This window comes from Rattus norvegicus, chromosome 20 (genome assembly GCF_036323735.1).
Source record: "Rattus norvegicus strain BN/NHsdMcwi chromosome 20, GRCr8, whole genome shotgun sequence".
NCBI lineage: Eukaryota > Metazoa > Chordata > Mammalia > Rodentia > Muridae > Rattus > Rattus norvegicus.
The window spans coordinates 274,400-293,925 of NC_086038.1; the positions used below are offsets into that span (position 1 = coordinate 274,400).

The 19,526-nt window shown below is 39.3% G+C and overlaps 1 protein-coding gene and 1 pseudogene across 1 annotated transcript; one reads left to right on the forward strand and one right to left on the reverse strand.

Annotated features, from left to right (window-relative positions):
* Positions 1 to 6,621: 6,621 nt before the first annotated feature.
* Or2n1g (olfactory receptor family 2 subfamily N member 1G) lies at positions 6,622 to 7,560 on the reverse strand. The gene has a single exon (NM_001000268.1). The coding sequence runs from the start codon at positions 7,558 to 7,560 to the stop codon at positions 6,622 to 6,624; it is 939 nt and encodes a 312-aa protein (NP_001000268.1).
* Positions 12,866 to 13,682, forward strand: Or2h16-ps1 (olfactory receptor family 2 subfamily H member 16, pseudogene 1; annotated as a pseudogene).

A 19,526-nucleotide genomic window follows, 5' to 3' on the forward strand; every position in this document is an offset into this window, starting at 1 on the left:
ATGAGCATGGGAGATCTTTCCATCTTCTGAGGTCTTCTTCAATTTCTTTCCTCAGTGTCTTGAAGTTCTTATTGTACAGATCTTTTACTTGCTTGGTTAAAGTCACACCGAGGTACTTTATATTATTTGGGTCTATTATGAAGGGTGTCGTTTCCCTAATTTCTTTCTCGGCTTGTTTCTCTTTTGTATAGAGGAAGGCAACTGATTTATTTGAGTTAATTTTATACCCAGCCACTTTGCTGAAGTTGTTTATCAGCTTTAGTAGTTCTCTGGTGGAACTTTTGGGATCACTTAAATATACTATCATGTCATCTGCAAATAGTGATATTTTGACCTCTTCTTTTCCGATCTGTATCCCTTTGATCTCCTTTTGTTGTCTGATTGCTCTGGCTAGAACTTCAAGAACTATATTGAATAAGTAGGGAGAGAGTGGGCAGCCTTGTCTAGTCCCTGATTTTAGTGGGATTGCTTCAAGTTTCTCTCCATTTAGTTTAATGTTAGCAACTGGTTTGCTGTATATGGCTTTTACTATGTTTAGGTATGGGCCTTGAATTCCTATTCTTTCCAGGACTTTTATCATGAAGGGGTGTTGAATTTTGTCAAATGCTTTCTCAGCATCTAATGAAATGATCATGTGGTTCTGTTCTTTCAGTTTGTTTATATAATGGATCACGTTGATGGTTTTCCGTATATTAAACCATCCCTGCATACCTGGGATGAAGCCTACTTGATCATGGTGGATGATTGTTTTGATGTGCTCTTGAATTCGGTTTGCCAGAATTTTATTGAGTATTTTTGCGTCGATATTCATAAGGGAAATTGGTCTGAAGTTCTCTTTCTTTGTTGTGTCTTTGTGTGGTTTAGGTATAAGAGTAATTGTGGCTTCGTAGAAGGAATTCGGTAGGGCTCCATCTGTTTCAATTTTGTGGAATAGTTTGGATAATATTGGTATGAGGTCTTCTATGAAGGTTTGATAGAATTCTGCACTAAACCCGTCTGGACCTGGGCTCTTTTTGGTTGGGAGACCTTTAATGACTGCTTCTATTTCCTTAGGAGTTATGGGGTTGTTTAACTGGTTTATCTGTTCCTGATTTAACCTCGATACCTGGTATCTGTCTAGGAAATTGTCCATTTCCTGAAGATTTTCAAATTTTGTTGAATATAGGTTTTTATAGTAAGATCTGATGATTTTTTGAATTTCCTCCGAATCTGTAGTTATGTCTCCCTTTTCATTTCTGATTTTGTTAATTTGGACACACTCTCTGTGTCCTCTCGTTAGTCTGGCTAAGGGTTTATCTATCTTGTTGATTTTCTCAAAGAACCAACTTTTGGTTCTGTTGATTCTTTCTATGGTTCTTTTTGTTTCTACTTGGTTGATTTCAGCTCTGAGTTTGATTATTTCCTGCCTTCTACTCCTCCTGGGTGTATTTGCTTCTTTTTGTTCTAGAGCTTTTAGGTGTGCTGTCAAGCTGCTGACATATGCTCTTTCCTGTTTCTTTCTGCAGGCACTCAGCGCTATGAGTTTTCCTCTTAGCACAGCTTTCATTGTGTCCCATAAGTTTGAGTATGTTGTATCTTCATTTTCATTAAATTCTAAAAAGTTTTTAATTTCTTTCTTTATTTCTTCCTTGACCAGGTTATCATTGAGGAGAGCATTGTTCAATTTCCACGTATATGTGGGCATTCTTCCCTTATTGTTATTGAAGACCAGTTTTAGGCCGTGGTGGTCCGATAGCACGCATGGGATTATTTCTATCTTTCTGTACCTGTTGAGGCCCGTTTTTTGACCAATTATATGGTCAATTTTGGAGAAAGTACCATGAGGAGCTGAGAAGAAGGTATATCCTTTTGCTTTAGGATAGAATGTTCTATAAATATCCGTTAAGTCCATTTGGCTCATGACTTCTCTTAGTCTGTCTACATCACTGTTTAATTTCTGTTTCCATGATCTGTCCATTGATGAGAGTGGGGTGTTGAAATCTCCCACTATTATTGTGTGAGGTGCAATGTGTGTTTTGAGCTTTAGTAAGGTTTCTTTTACGTATGTAGGTGCCCTTGTATTTGGGGCATAGATATTTAGGATTGAGAGTTCATCTTGGTTGATTTTTCCTTTGATGAATATGAAGTGTCCTTCCTTATCTTTTTTGATGACTTTTAGTTGGAAATTGATTTTATTTGATATTAGAATGGCTACTCCAGCTTGCTTCTTCTGACCATTTGCTTGGAAAGTTATTTTCCAGCCTTTCACTCTGAGGTAGTGTCTGTCTTTGTCTCTGAGGTGTGTTTCCTGTAGGCAGCAGAATGCAGGGTCCTCGTTGCGTATCCAGTTTGTTAATCTATGTCTTTTTATTGGGGAGTTGAGGCCATTGATATTGAGAGATATTAAGGAATAGTGATTATTGCTTCCCGTTATATTCATATTTGATGTGAGGTTATGTTTGTGTGCTTTCATTCTCTTTGTTTTGTTGCCAAGACGATTAGTTTCTTGCTTCTTCTAGGGTATAGCTTGCCTCCTTATGTTGGGCTTTACCATTTATTATCCTTTGTAGTGCTGGATTTGTAGAAAGATATTGTGTAAATTTGGTTTTGTCATGGAATATCTTGGTTTCTCCATCAATGTTAATTGAGAGTTTTGCTGGATACAGTAATCTGGGCTGGCATTTGTGTTCTCTTAGGGTCTGTATAACATCAGTCCAGGATCTTCTGGCCTTCATAGTTTCTGGCGAGAAGTCTGGTGTGATTCTGATAGGTCTCCCTTTATATGTTACTTGACCTTTTTCCCTTACTGCTTTTAATATTCTTTCTTTATTTTGTGCGTTTGGTGTTTTGACAATTATGTGACGGGAGGTGTTTCTTTTCTGGTCCAATCTATTTGGAGTTCTGTAGGCTTCCTGTATGTCTATGGGTATCTCTTTTTTTAGGTTAGGGAAGTTTTCTTCTATGATTTTGTTGAAGATATTTACTGGTCCTTTGAGCTGGGAGTCTTCACTCTCTTCTATACCTATTATCCTTAGGTTTGATCTTCTCATTGAGTCCTGGATTTCCTGTATGTTTTGGACCAGTAGCTTTTTCCGCTTTACATTATCTTTGACAGTTGAGTCAATGATTTCTATGGAATCTTCTGCTCCTGAGATTCTCTCTTCCATCTCTTGTATTCTGTTGGTGAAGCTTGTATCTACAGCTCCTTGTCTCTTCTTTTGGTTTTCTATATCCAGGGTTGTTTCCATGTGTTCTTTCTTGATTGCTTCTATTTCCATTTTTAATTCCTTCAACTGTTTGATTGTGTTTTCCTGGAATTCTTTCAGGGATTTTTGCGATTCCTCTCTGTAGGCTTTTACTTGTTTATTAATGTTTTCCTGTGCTTCCCTAAGTGTGTTCAGGTCTTTCCTGAAGTCCTCCAGCATCATGATTAAATATGATTTTGAAACTAGATCTTGCTTTTCTGGTGTGTTTGGATATTCCATGTTTGTTTTGGTGGGAGAATTGGGCTCCGATGATGGCATGTAGTCTTGGTTTCTGTTGCTTGGGTTCCTGCGCTTGCCTCTCGCCATCAGATTATCTCTAGTGTTACTTTGTTCTGCTATTTCTGACAGTGGCTAGACTGTCCTATAAGCCTGTGTGTCAGGAGTGCTGTAGACCTGTTTTCCTCTCTTTCAGTCAGTTATGGGTACAGAGTGTTCTGCTTTCGGGCGTGTAGTTTTTCCTCTCTACAGGTCTTCAGCTGTTCCTGTGGGCCTGTGTCTTGAGTTCACCAGGCAGCTTTCTTGCAGCAGAAAATTTGGTCTTACCTGTGGTCCCGAGGCTCAGGTTTGCTCGTGGGGTGCTGTCCAGGGGCTCTCTGCAGCGGCAGCAACCAGGAAGACCTGTGCCGCCCCTTCCGGGAGCTTCAGTGCACCAGGGTTCCAGATGGTCTTTGGCTTTTTCCTCTGGCATCCGAGATGTGTGTGCAGAGAGCAGTCTCTTCTGGTTTCCCAGGCTTGTCTGCCTCTCTGAAGGTTTAGCTCTCCCTCCCATGGGATTTGGGTGCAGAGAACTGTTTATCCGGTCTGTTTCCTTCAGGGTCCGGCGGTGTCTCTGGCAGGGGTCCTGCTGCTCCTGGGCCCTCCCCCACGGGAGCCCAGAGGCCTTATACAGTTTCCTCTTGGGCCAGGGATGTGGGCAGGGGTGAGCAGTGTTGGTGGTCTCTTCCGCTCTGCAGCCTCAGGAGTGCCCACCTGACCAGGCGGTTGGGTCTCTCTCTCACCGGGTCTGGGAGCAGAGAGCTGCTGCGGGCCGGGATCCGCGGGTGTGGGACTTCCCCTTAGGGGTACGGATGTGTTCCATGGCGGCCCGCGTCTGCAGGGTTCCCGGCGGGCGCGGCCTCACGCACCTGCGCGCGCGTGCGGCGCAATGGGAAGAGCGGGGAGGGGGCTTCGGCGGGAGCGGTTGTCAGAGTTATCTTTCTTTGCTGTTCCCTAGAGTCCTCTGCGTTGTTTTCACAGAACTCATTTATTCTTCTCCAGAGTGATTAGGTATAGAAAGTACCCTGGGAAAGAGCTCTCCACAGACAGGCATAGCTTCTCCCTGCTGTGCTGACGAGAGAAGACAATCTCTGCTGCAGTGGGATGCACTTGACAAAGAAACCCATTGATTCCATTTCCCAACACACTGAGCACCCAAAAATATATACAATTAAAGATGACCTTGTCTTATCAGTTATTCTGAGAAACGTCAGTGAGAATTTTTCTTGTGTAATCTTATTTATGGAAATCAAATAAAAAATTAAGATTTTAGTTATCTCCAGTATAAGAATGAAGAGTCATTAAACCATGAGAATAATAAAAGTAATAGGCAGTGAATTCAGCACTTACTATAAATAATCTAGAAATCTAAGAAAATGTCTAAATATTTAGTATTTGATGACAATTAAAAGGCAATAATGATAAAATAACCTGCTTTTTCTTTAACTGATTGATTTCAGACCTGAGTTTGATTATTTCCTGCTGTCTACAGCTCTTGGGTGTATTTACTTCTTTTTGTTCTAGAGCTTTCAGATACACTGTTAAGCTGCTAGTGTATGCTCTCTCCAATTTTCCAATTTGTTTATGGTAGCACTCAGAACTATGAGTTTTCCTTTTAGCATTGCTTTTTTTTTTTAACTTGATTTTTAAAAACTTTTTTATTGGATTTTTTTATTTATATTTCAAATGTTATTCTCTTCCCTGGTTTCCCGACCATAAGCCTCCTATGCCATCCCCCCTCTACCTTCCTCTATGAGGGTGTTCCCCCTCCCTGCCCACCACCTTTCACCCTCTCATGTGTGACTCTAACCAAGCAAATGAAAGATCTCTATGACAAGAACTTCAAGTCTCTGAAGAAAGAAATTGAGGAAGATCTCAGAAGAAGGAAAGATCTCCCATGCTCATGGATTGGCAGGATTTGTATAGTATAAATGGACATTTTGCCAAAAGCAACCTACAGATTCAGTGAAATCCCCATCAAAATTCCTACTCAATTCTTCAGAGAGTTAGAAAGAGTAATTTACAAATTCATGTGGAATAACAAAAACCCAGGATAGCTTAAATGATCCTCAACAATGAACAAACTTCTGGGGAATCACCATCCCTGACCTCAAGCTGTATTACAGACCAATAGGGATAAAAACTGTATGGTATTTATACGGAGATGGACAGGTAAGTCAATGGAATAAAATTGAAGACCAAGAAATGCACACACACACACACACACACACACCTGTGGTCACTTGATATTTGGCAAAAGAACTAAAACCATCCAGTACAAAAACGCTAGTATTTTCAACAAATGGTGCTGGTTCAACTAGAGGTCATCATGAAGGAGCTGAAGGTGCTTCCAACCCCATAAGAACAACACACCAAACAACCAGAGCTCCCAGGGACTAAACCACCACCCAAAAAATATATATATGGGAAGACCCAAGGCTCCAGCTGCATATGCAGCAGAGGATGGCCTTCTTGGGCACCAATGGGAGGAGAAGCCATTGGGCCTGCCAAGGCTGGACCCCCAAGTGTTGGGGAATGTCAGGTTGGGGAGGCCAGAAGAGGTTGGTTGGAGGGGAACACCCTCATAGAAGAAGTGGGAAGAGGATGGGAAGGGGGTTTATGGATGGGAAATCGGGAAAGGGATAACATTTGAAATATAAATAAAAAATATCTGATAGAAAAAAATCGCCACATTAATTTACAAGAATAGTTTATTAAAAGCAGTTCCTGCTTAGCAGTGTATAGCCAGCCTCCCCACAAGATTTGGAAAAACTTAAAGATTTATTTCAAATGTGACAAATTAAAAAGTCATTGATGAATGTTTACTATCTGGTTTTCATGACAATTGGCTTGGAACAATGTAATTGCATTATAAACTCAGTGTTTTAGAACTTTAAATAAAGTAAGCATTTCTGAATGTACAAATTCGAAGCACTTTAATATTTTTTCTAAGCAGAATATCCATAATTGTTAATACCATCCAAGATTAACCACTGCCTAACATTATTACAAGAAACACAAGTTTATAAGGACATTTAAAAAGAGATGAATTTTGAACAGGGGATGAGATGTAGGAAAAGCCTCTAGTTTGTTGACTGTTTTGTATAATGTCTACAAGCATTCACTTTGACATAAAAATATTCCTGAATAGATTACCTAATGCTCCCTTTACATCCTTGTTCCTCAGAGTATAGATGAAGGGGTTCAGTGTAGGAGTTACTACTCCATAGAAGAGAGCCATGAACTTGGGTTGGTCTTTTGTAATAGAAGAGGGAGGCTGAAGATACATGCTAATGGCTGGACCATAGAACAAGAGAACTACAATGAGATGAGAGGAACATGTCCCAAAGGCCTTTTTCCTTCCCTCTGAAGATTTGATTTTAAAGACAGCATGCCCAATACTAGCATAGGAGGCAAGAATTAAACACAGAGGAACAGCTAAAAGAAAAATGCATACCACAGACAGAGCAAGCTCATTCGTTTCTTTTTCACCACAAGCAGTTTTTATGAGAACTGGAATCTCACACACCAGGTGATCCAGTTTATTGTGGCCACACAGTGGTAATTGCAGAGTCACAGTGGCCTCTGTGACAGCATAGGAAATTCCAATCAGCCACACAATGGACACTAACAGGACACAGTTACGCTGCTTCATTATGAGGGTATAGTGTAGAGGTTTGCAGACGGCTATATATCGGTCAAAGGACATAAGAGCTAGGAGGACACACTCTGTACCCCCCATTGTGTGGTAGAAATAAAGCTGAATTGCACACCTCATGTAGCTGATGGTCTTTGTGGAGCCCCCAAGGTTAATTAGCATCTGAGGCACAATGCTTGTGGTGTAGCACATGTCCAGAAAGGAGAGGTTGGTGAGGAAGAAATACATGGGGCTGTGGAGAGAGGGGTCAATTGTGGACACCAGGATGATGGCAATGTTTCCAATCATGGCTGTGGGGTATGTTACCAGAAGAATAATAAAGAGAGGAAGTTCCAGCCAAGGACGGTCTGCAAAACCAAGTAGAATAAACTCTTCTGGGTGACTTGTATTGATCGGTGTCATTCTCTGCAATCTGATTAACCTATAGTAAAGAATTATTGCAAAAGTCAGTTATAGGTATAGCAAAGCCTCATTGTTCATTGGTTATAACTGTAGAAACCAGGGTTGCCTTCCACATTTGAGATGTCATGGGTGAAGTTACAATTTACAAACCACATGAAGTTCAAGAAGAAGGAAGAGCAAAGTGTGGTTGCTTCAGTTTTTTTTTTTTTTAGAAGGGGGAACAAAATACTCACAGGAGGAAATACTCAGGCAAAATATAGAGCAGAGACTGAAGGAAAGGCCATCCAGAGACTGCCCCACATGGGGATCTATCCCATATGCAGTCTCCAAACTCAGATACTACTGAGGATGCCAAGAAGTGCATGCTGACATGAGCCTGATATTGTTGTCTCCTGAGAGGCTCTGCCAGAGCCTGATAAATACAGAGGTGGATGCTTGCTGCCAACCCTTGGTCTGAGAATGGGGTCCCCAGTGGACAAGTTAAAGGAATGAAGGAGCAGAAGGGTTTTGGAACCCCATAAGAAGAACAGCAATATCAACCAACCAGACACCACTGAGCTCCCAGGGACTAAACTACCAACCCAAGAGTACACATGGAGTGACCCATGGCTCCAGCTGCACATGTAGCAGAGGATGGCCTTGTTGGCCTGCAATGGGAGGCCTTTGGTTCTGTGAAGGCTCAATGTCCTAGAGTAGGGAAGTGCCAGGGTGGAGAGTCTGAAGGAAGCCATTGGGTGGGTGGAGGAGAATCCTCATAGAAGCAGGGGGAGGGAGCATAGGATAGGGGGGTTCTGGAGGGGAAACCAGGAAAGGGAATAACATCTGAAATGTAAATAAAGAGAATATCCAATAAAAGTAAAACAAATATTATGGATGAAAGTTAGGAGACATCTGAGTCCATATAGAGCTTTGTGCCAAAGCAAGAGAATCTTGGTTTTATCTTCAGTAATTAGGGAAAAATGTTGGCAATGAAAACACATTTCTATAATCTCAGCTCAAGGTAAGAGAAAACTTGTTCTTTCCTGGAGCCTACTGACCACTTAGTGTAGCTGAATTGATGGGCTCCAGGTTTACTTGTAAGCACAGTCTCCAAACATAAAGAAGAAATAAAATATAGAAAAATTTGACATAGTCAATGGATTTTACATGCACAACACATACACAGAACAGAATCATGGATGCACAACTGTTCATATGCAAATATATTCCTACATGCACACAAAATATTGTAGCAACTGGGGATTTGACTTCTATTTCTGATACAAAATTTGAGAGGTCGTTTTGAATTATCTGACTATACATGTGACATAAAGGTGAGGAGCTAATTTTAAGAGCAGTGATAAAGGCATTCCTGAAACATCATAGAAATATTTCCAGGAATCGGTCAGAGAAGTTGGAAGAAAGAACTGAGAGATCTTAGTATGGAAAATTGGCTGGCCCATTTCTATTTTCTGGGCTAAATTGTCAAAACTTCTGCATGTGAAATGAATACATTTGAGATATATACAAACCTCCTTTATGTACTTGAGATTGAGCAAGTTGTTTTAACACTATTCACATTTTTTATTCATATTTGTACAGTTGTCAAAAATCCCCATTTATAAGCCAAATGAGTTAAGCCACTGTTACAGTGTTGTCCTTTTGTGTCATGTATGTGCTTTATTATATAACTATTTAGGGGAAGTTTTGACATTAGATAATTTATGATAAATTATTATTAACTTATTCTTATTCTAGATGTATTTATTTACCAACTGAGTTCAATGCTCTCTTTTATTATAAAAATCTGCCAGCAGTCTGGACCACATTGATTTTTATGTTATTCACATTGACATTGTAAATATATTTTAACTCCCAAGAGTCTTTTGTCAGTAGATATCTTAATTCAGACAGAGTGACATTCAAATCCCAGTAATTTTGTATTTCCTGGCTGTATCCCAGTACTTCCTAGCTATAGGAAAGGCTGATACAATAAAATCAAGGAACAGAGTAAAACAATGCTTTGAAAGCTATAATGTTTTATGTACACATTTTATTTATGAGAGTTTCTTATAAACTCATCTCTGACATAAAATGAATATTCAAATGTTATGTTATGATAACATCCACTGATAAGTCTGAGTTACTTCTCTAGGCATTTAGCAACCCCATAGGAGATCATTTCCTTATAGTTAAAAGCAGTTCTCAATCTTTGCTTCATTGAAACCTCAACGCCAACTTGGGGGGGCCAAAGAAGTCACTCAGACCAAGATATAAATCATGTTCTATGACCACACATTAGGTAAGATGTATAAATTAAAAAAACCAGAAAACAAATAATCCTGTATGTTAGAAAAGTAATAATTCCTACAACTTAATATTAATGCAATTTTAAAAAATCATCAACTGCTCTGGGTGTTTTTCTTCCATATATGCATGTGTACCACATGTGTGTCTGGTGCACACAGAGGCCAAAAAATGCCAAAGGATACTTGTAATAAAAATTAATGATGATTGTGAGCCTCCACATGAATACTGGGGGTAAGAGCCAGTCGCTGTAGATAAGCAATCAATATTATTAACGGCCGAGGCACCTATCCAATCCCTCAAACAACTTCTTAACGAGTTTTTTATTTTGTGATAAGCACTGGAACAAGCCTTTCCCACACTTAAGATCCTTTAGCATTTGTTCCCACATAAGAGAACCTTATTTCTCTATTTAAAGATATATAACCTCCTCTTCCTCCACTCCTCCCAATTACACACACACACACACACACACACACACACACACACACACACACACACACACTTCCTCTTCCCACCAACATCCTCTGCTCCTATTTTCTTTCAGAAAGGAGTAAGCCTCCGAGTAATATCAATGAGCACTGAGAACAAGATGCGGTAAGACTAGACACAAACCCTTACATCAGTCCTGGACAAGGCCACTGAGTAGGAGAAAAAGGGTCCCACAGGCAGCAAAATTGACAGAGACACCCCACTCTTATTAATCAGAGTCCAAAAAAGTGGATGGAGGTAGAAAAAAATTATCCCAAGTAAGGCAACTGGACCCAAAGAGACAAACTTGATATGTACTCAGTTATAAGTGGATATTAACTATTAAGTAAAGAATAATAACACAGTACACAGGTCCAGAGAAGTTAGGTGAAGAGGAGTGGTCTAGAGCAGATACATGAATCTCCCTGGGAAGGGGAAATAGAATAGGTTTTGTGGGTGGTCTGGAATAGCAGAAAGGAGAGAGGCTTTTAATTTTCTTATTCAACAATGTGACACAATTTCAACTCAGTGTTTAAAATCACTGATCAAAGGCAGGCTATTGGTCTTGGCATGCTGCTTGCATTTTCATACCAGCACATTATATTCACATTCAGTTCGATAAGACACACTATTTTGTTTATATTACAGTAATTTGGCTTTCCAGATTGTAAAAAGCTGTTTTTAAACGCCCTTCATTAAATAGTATTTTATCATAGACTAAAGCTTTAGAGGAAACTCATGAACAAAGTTAATCTTATTTTAAGCTTGTTTTTATAATATCAACTAATTAAACAGTAATACTTCGCTCAGGTAATCAACATCTGAGAAATACAGTGCTTATAGAAACTTAAGTGCTTCTTTTGGTTTCAGTGATAGACTTAGGAAGAAATGAGTTACAAATTAAAGCCTAAGTTGTTCCTAAGGCCACTGGAATAGATACAGCCACAGCTTGTGAGTGGCTTTTTGAAATGAAGCTTTCTTTCCTATGTACTAATTGGATACACATTTTCCACCTTTCCTAGGATTGCACGCCTGTCAATACAGGTGTCTCTTCACTTACCTTATTTTAATAAACCCCCTTTATTTGATTAAAAATAGTTATAAGAGAATGTATTTCAGTTTTTCCTTTTCACAGGCAGAGAGAGTCTAGTATGAAGAGGAGAGTTTAAGATTTGCTTCAGAACTCTCAGGTACTGAGTTCATACAAAGAAGCGAGAAGGGGGGAAAGCTCAAGTTAGGAAAACATTAATAGAGAATATCAAGAAGGCTTTTATGTTGTGTATCTTTGCTATTCCCGAGAGTCCTGCACATTGTTTTTACAGACATCTCATTTAATCTTGTCCTCTGTGACTAGACAAAGTTCCTTGGGAAAGAGTTCTCTGAGGACATGCTTCTCCTGGAGTTAGTTACCTGGTGTGCTGAGGATAGAAGACAATCTTTTGTGCAGTGCAAAGCATTTGAAAATTATAATTATAATTTTATAATTATAAATTATAGTTCTTGAACTTCAGTCTTATGGAATCAGGAACCCTGCGACTAAGCTGCCAACATATGTTTTTACAAGAAATCTGAGAACCACTGGTAGTTGCTTACTTTACCATACCATTTACTTCTTCTTGAAGACTTAGAGAACAAGTCATAAATGCCAGCCAACTTAATTCCCATACTCCTGTGCTTTACAAAGGTTGAATGTACATGAGAAACCTATATTTCCTGTTACACTTTTACTTCTGAAAAGGAAGTCAGCCCCCTGGAATTGGTATAATACATACCCAGACACCAAGTTCTCAGCACATATTTATTACTGTGGAGGGGCAAGTGTGCGTAGAAGGGCTGTAAAAGTAACAGCAGCAGCAAGCAAGAGAAGCAAGAGGGTATGGTTCTGCAGGAGTGGGTTTTTAATGGCAAAGCAGGACAGATTTTGCTATGGTGTGTTGGTAAATCCTGATTGAACATATTAGTCAAATAATAAATTTTGATTCTTGGACCTTAGTGTTTTGTCTCAGAAATGATTCATTGGGACTAGACATTGTGGGCTAGTTTGGCAAATGCAATGATCATTTAGTAAGGGAGAGGAAAAGAGGTAAAAGGGCAAAACCTGTCTGCTATGTTTATCATGCTTGGATCTGCCTTTGCTGTGCTCAAGCCTATGAAAGCTCCGCCAATTTCCTCATAACTCCATGAGTAAGACAGATTATGAGGGGAGGTAATGTTGGTGCATGACAAGGGTTACCTTGAATATTCAACAGTGCAGAGTACTGGCTGATGTATAATTAATTTTCAGACTATTCTTCTAAGGCACTTACTCCTAAGTCAATTTCCAGCAATCACATTTTATTTGGGTTCTCCGAAAAGCAGAGATTTAGACAAAAATATAAATATACCAAATGGTGTCACTGCTGGAGGTGAAAGCAATTCCTGATACCAACATTAAGTAAAACGGAATCAAACAAGTTGCCCAGCCTTGCTTCCTGCCTGCTAGGACATTCACAGAGTTTTGAGCAACCGTCCTTGTGTCATATCCTGAAGATGCTAATGTCCCAGAAAACACAGAGTTTCCGATGACACCCCTGAAGTTTTCATTCTCTGTCTTCCGACAGGCTGTATTTGGAGAAGGTACTTTTGGAGGGTGATTTTAATCTTTTATTGTTTGACTTTTGCTGGAAATACTGTCACAATTTTCTTTTCCTCGAAGGACCCCAAACTGCAGATCCCGATGTATTTCTCCCTTTCCAATCTTTCCTTATTAGATATTTGTTTCACCAGGAGCTGCGTTCCTCAGATGTTGGTTAATTTGGGAAGTCCAAGGAGAACTATCACCTATCATGGCGGTGCCAGTGACCTTTACAACATCCTGTGGCTTGGCCCCACTAAATGTATCCTTCTGTTTGCATTGACTGTGTTCCTCTGTGTAGCACTGTGCTGTCTTCTATGATACATTACTGTCATGCACCTTAAAATCTCTCAGCAGCTGTCTGCCCTTTCCTGAGGTCCTGGCCTGACTCAGTCCTGATCCAATCTTCTGTGGCCCTCACACTGTCGTTTTGCTCCCACCTGGTGTGAGATGACATTGTGTGTGAAGTCCCAGCCCGGATTCAGCTCTCAAGTGCAGATATTGGGTGTAATGAAGTCCAGAGGTCCATCGCCAGTATTATGCTCTTAGTGTTACCCTAGGTCACGATCTTTCTTCCTACGGTGCTACTGTGAAGTCTGCGCTGGAGACGAAAGTCATATGTGGGAGAGAAAATAGCATTTTGCAACTGCATTTCACACCGTCTTGTTCTCTTCCTCTTCTAAGGTACTGTCACAGTTGTTTACCTTCCACCTAAGACGCATATGCTACCGAAAGGGCAAGTTTCTCAACCTTTTTTTTAATTGGATATATTTTAAATTTATATTTCCTTTTCCTGGTTTCCTGTCCAAAAGCCCCCAATCCCATCCTCCTCCACCTGCTTCTATGAGGATGCTCCCTGACCCACCCAACCATCACTGCCCACCTCCCCAAACTGACATTCTCCTACGCTGGAGGGGTCCAGCCTTGGCAGGACCACAGGCTTATCTTCCCACTGGTGTCCAACAAGGCCATCCTCTGCTACATATGCAGCTGGAGCCATCGGTCTGTCTATGTCTTTGGGTAGTGGTTTAGTCCCTGGGAGCTCTGGTTGGTTGGTATTGTTGTTCTTATGGGGTTGCAAACCCCTTCAGCTCCTTCAATCCTTCCTCTCACTCCTCCATTGGGGATCCTGTTCTCAATTCAAAGGGTGGCTGCAAGCATTCACTTCTGTATTTCTCACACTCTGGCAGAGCCTCTCAGGAGAGAGCTATATCAGGCTCCTCTCAGCATGAATTCTTGGCATCAGCAATATTGCCTGAACTTGGTGGCTGAACGTATATGGGCTGGATCCCCAAGTGGGGGAGTCTCTGGATGACCTTTCCTTCATTCTCTGCTCCAAACTTTGTCTCCATATTTCCTCCCGTGAATATTTTTGTTCCCCCTTCAAGGAAAGACTGAAGCATCTGCACTTTGATTGTCTTTCTTGAGCTTCTTGTCGTCTGTGGCTTATATCTTGGGTAATATGAGGTTTTGGGATAACGGATAATATCCACTTATCAATGAGTACGTACCATGTGTGTTTTTTTGTAATTGAGTTACCTCACTCAGGATGATATTTTTTTAGTCCCATCCATTTACCTAAGAATTTCATGAAGTCGTTGTTTTTGATAGCTGAGTAATATTCCATTGTGTAAATGTACCACATTTTCTGTATCCATTCCTCTGTTGAAGGGCATCTGGGTTCTTTCCAGCTTCTGGCTATTATAAATAAGGCTGCTATGAACAGAGTGGAGCATGTGTCCTTGTTATATGTTGGAGCATCTTTTGGGTATATGCCAAGGAGTGGTATAGCTGAGTCCTCAGGTAGTTCAATGTCCAATTTTCTGAGGAACCTCCAGACTGATTTCCAGAATGGTTGTACCAGTCTGCAATCCCACCAACAATGGAGGAGTGTTCCTCTTTCTCCACATCCTCAACAGCATCTTGTTGTTACCTGAATTTTGGTCTTAGACATCCTGACTGCTGTGAAGTGGAATCTCAGGGTTGTTTTGATTTGCAATTCCCTGATGACTAAAGATGTTGAACATTTATTTAGGTCCTTCTCATCTGTTCAGTATTCCTCAGTTGAGAATTATTCGTTTAATTCTGTAGCCCATTTTTTAAAAGGGTTATTACATTCTCTGGAGTCTAACTTTTTGAGTTCTTTGTATATATGGGTTATTAACCCTCTATCAGATGTAGGATTGATAAAGATCTTTTTTCAATCTGTTGGCTGCTGATTTCCCTAATGACAGTATCTTTTGCCTTATAGAAGATTTGCAATTTTATGAAGTCCCATTTGTCGATTCTTGATCTTAGAGCATAAGCCACTAGTGTTCTGTTCAGGAAACTTTCCCCAGTACCCATGTGTTCAAGGCTATTCCCCACTTTTTCTTCTATTAGTTTGAGCATATCTAGTTTCATGTGGAGGTCCTTGATCCACTTGTACTTGAGCTGTGTATTGGGAGATAAGATTGCATAAATTCACATTATTCTACATGCTGGCTGCCAGTTGAACCAGCACCATTTGTTGAAAATGCTATCTTTCTTCCCACTGGATGGTTTTAGCTCCTTTGTCAAAGATCAAGTGACCATAGGTGTGTGGGTTAATTTCTGGGTCTTCAATTCTATTCCATTGATCTACCTGTCTGTCTCTGTACCAATACAATACAGTTTTTTTTTTTAAATCACTATTGCACTGTAATGCTGCTTGTGCTCAGGAATGGTGATTCCAGAAGTTCTTTTATTGTTGAGAATAGTTTTCACTATCCTGAGTTTTTTGTTATTCCAAATGAATTTGAGAATTGCTCTTTCTAACTCTATGAAGAATTGAGTTGGAATTTTGATGGGGATTGCATTGAATCTGTAGATTGCTTTTGGCAAGATGGCCATTTTTACTATACAAATCCTGCCAATCCATGAGCGTGGGAGATCTTTCCATCTTCTGAGATCTTCAGTTTCTTTCTTCAGAGACTTGAAGTTCTTGACATACAGATCTTTACTTGATTGGTTAGAGGCACCCCAAAATATTTTACATTATTTATGACTTTTATTAAGGATGGCTTTTCCCTAGTTTCTGTCTTAGCTTGATTATCCTTTGAGTAGAAGAAGGCTACTGATTTGTTTGAGCTAATTTTATTCCAGTCACTTTGCTGAAGTTGTTTATCAGGTTTAGGAGTTCTCTGGTGGGACTTTTGGGGTCACTTATGTACACTAGCATATCATCTGCAAATAGGGATATTTTGACTTCTTCCTTTCCAATTCGTATCACTTTGATTTCCTTTTGTTGTTTGATTTCTCTGGCTAGGATTTCAAGTAGTATGTTGAATAGGTAGGGAGAGAGTGGGCAGCCTTGTGTACTCCTTGATTTTAGTGGGATTGCTTCAAGTTTTTCTCCATTTAGTTTGATGTTGGCTACTGGTTTGCTGCATATTGCTTTTACTATCTGTATGTATAGGTCTGGAATTCCTGGTCTTTCCAAGACTTTTAACATGAAAGGATGTTGAGTGTTATCAAATGGTTCTCAGCAGCTAATGAGATGATCATGTGGTTTTTTCTTTGAGTTTGTTTATATAGTGGATTGTGTTGATGTGTTTTCATATATTGAACTATCCTTGCATCCCTGGGATTAAGCCTACTTAATCATGATGGATGGTCATTTTGATGTGTTCTTGGATTCAGTTTGTGAGAATTTTATTGAGAAATTTTGTGTCATTATTCAAGGGGAAATTGGTCTGTTGTTCTCTTTCTTTGTTGGGTCTTTGTGAGATTTAAGCATAATTGTGGCTTTATAGAAGGAATTGTGTAGTGTTCCTTCTGTTTCTATTTTGTGGAATAGTTTGGACAGTATTCATATTAGGTCTTCTATACAGATTTGATAGAATTCTGCACTAACCCCATGTTGTCCTGGGATTTTTGTTTTTGTTTTTGTTTGTTTCATACTTTTAATGACTACTTCTATTTCTTTAGGAGTTATGGGATGGTTTAGATGGTTTATCTGATGTTGTTTTTAACTTTGGTAGCGGTATCTGTCTAGAAAATTGTCCATTTCTTCCAGAATTTGAGTTTTGTTCAGTATAGGCATTGTAGTAAGATCTGAAGAGTTTTTTTTTTAATTTCCTTAGGTTCGGTTGTTATTTCTTTCTATTCTTTTCTGATTTTGTTAGTTTGGATACACTCTCTGTGCCCTCTTGTTAGTCTGGCTAAGGGTTTATCTATCCTGTTGATTTTCTCTAAAAACACTCCTGGTTTTGTTGATTCTTTGTATAGCTCTTTTCCTTTCTATTTTGTTGATTTCAGCCCTGAGTTTGATTATTTCCTGCTGTCTAATCCTCTTGGGTGTATTTGCTTTGTTTTTGTTCTAGAGCTTTTAGGAGGCCTGTCAAGCTGCTAGTGTATGCTCTCTCCAGTTTCTTTTTGCAGGCACTCAGAGCTATGAATTTTCCTCAGCACTGATTTTATTGTATCCCATAAGTTCAGGTATGTTGTGCCTTCAGTTTCATTAAATTCTAAAAACCCTTTCATTTCTTTCTTTATTTCTTCCTTGACCAAGTTATCATTGAGTAGAGCATTGTTCAGCTTCTATGTATATGTGGGCTTTCTGTTGGTTTTGCTGTTATTGAAGACCAGTCTTAATCCTTAGTGACCTGATGGGATGCATGGAATTATTTCAATCTTCTTGTATTTAGTGAGGCCTGTTTTGTGACCGATTATATGGTCAATTTTGGAGAGGGTATCATGAGGTGATATGAGAGGAATGTATATTCTTTTGTTTTAAAGTGAAATGTTCTATAGATATCTATGAAATCCATTTGGTTCATAACTTCTGTTAGTTTTTATAAGTCTCTATTTAGTTTCTGTTTCCATGATTTGTCCATTGCTGAGAGTAGGTTATTGAAATATCCCACTATTATTGTGTGACATATTGTGTGTGGTTTGAGCTTTAGTAAGGTTTCTTTTATGAATGTAGGTGCCCTTGCATTTGGAGCATAGATATTCAGAATTGAGAGTTCATTTTGTTGGATTTTTCCCTTGAGGAATATTAAGTGTCCTGCCTTATCTTTTTTGATAATTTCAGGTTGAAAAGTTCTTTTATTTGATATTAGAATGGCTACTCCAGCTTGTTTCTTCTGACCATTTGCTTGAAAATTATTTTCTAGTCTTTTACTCTGAGGTAGTGTTTCTCTTTGTCACTGAGGTGTGTTCCTTGTAAGCAGCCATATGCTTGGTCCTCTTTATGTATCCAGTCTGTTAGTCTATGTATTTTAATTGGGGAATTGAGCCCATTGATGTTGAAGGGAATAAGGGACCAATGATTGTTGTTTCCTGTTTTTTTTTTTTATCTTGTTAGAGATACAGTTATGTTTGTGTGACTATCTTCTTTTGGGTTAGTTGAAAGAAGATTACTTTCTTGCTTTTTCTAAGGTGTAGTTTACCCCCCTTGTGTTGGAGTTTTCCATCTATTATCCTTTGTAGGGTTGGGTTTGTGGAAAGATATTGTGTAAATTTGGTTTTGTCATGGAATATCTTGGTTTCTCCATCTCTGTTAATTGAGAGTTTTGCTAGATATAGTAGCTTAGGCTGGCATTTGTGTTCTCTTAGGTTCTGTATGACATCTGCCCAGGATCTTCTGGCTTTCATAGTCTCTGTTGAGAGTCTGGTGTAATTCTGCCTTTATATATTACTTGACCGTTTCCCCTTAATGCTTTTCATATTCTTTCTTTGTTTTGTGCATTTGGTGGGAATCTTCTCTTTCTTCTATACCTATTATCCTTAGGTTGATCTTCTCTTTATGTTCTGGATTTCCAGAATATTTTGGGTTAAAAGCTTTTTGCCTTTTACATTTTGTTTGACTGTTGTGCCAATGTTTTCTATGGTATCTTCTGCCCATAAGATTCTCTCTTCTTTCTCTTTTATTTTGTTGGTGATGCTTGCATCTATGTCTCCTGATATCTTTCCTATGTTTGTTAGTTAGTAGCTATGGTCAAAGAAAAAGCAAATGAAGAGAAATTAGATTCAGAGATATTCCTAATACTTCTTTCCCATATATCCTAGTTTCTCCCCTCTCTAGTGTTAGGGGTAAAGCCGTGGGGGATAAAAGGTAGCAATAAGAAGAACCCATAAAACAGCAAGGCTAGGTACAAGTGGTGCATGAAATTTAAGGATGAAAATGGGATATTTTATTCCCTATACAATAGAGAAAATGGCAAGGTTTGAAAGAATGCATTTTTTTCAAGATTTCAGTAGAAAATGTATTGTGGGTATAAGCACTGGGATACTCCTAGTTTTGGTGAAAGAGTGGATTTCCTATTTTTCCTTTCTTTTTTCCCCCCAATATTTTGTTTCAAAAAATGTTGGAAGAGTGGCTGAGTGGTTTGCAAAATTGCTGGTAGAAATGGAGGTGCTTAAAAAGACAACAATCAAAATGGTTGAAATGGGAAAACAAGAGTGCTCACTCTACTCTCTTCTAAAACAGTTGCAGAGTTGTGTGTGCAACTAGAGAGTTTACAGATGGAGATGGCAGCACTTGAGAAGCAAGAAGCACTGGAAAAGATGGAACAAAACATTTCAACACCAGCAACTGAGGAAGAGAATGGACTCTTGACTTGGCCACAGG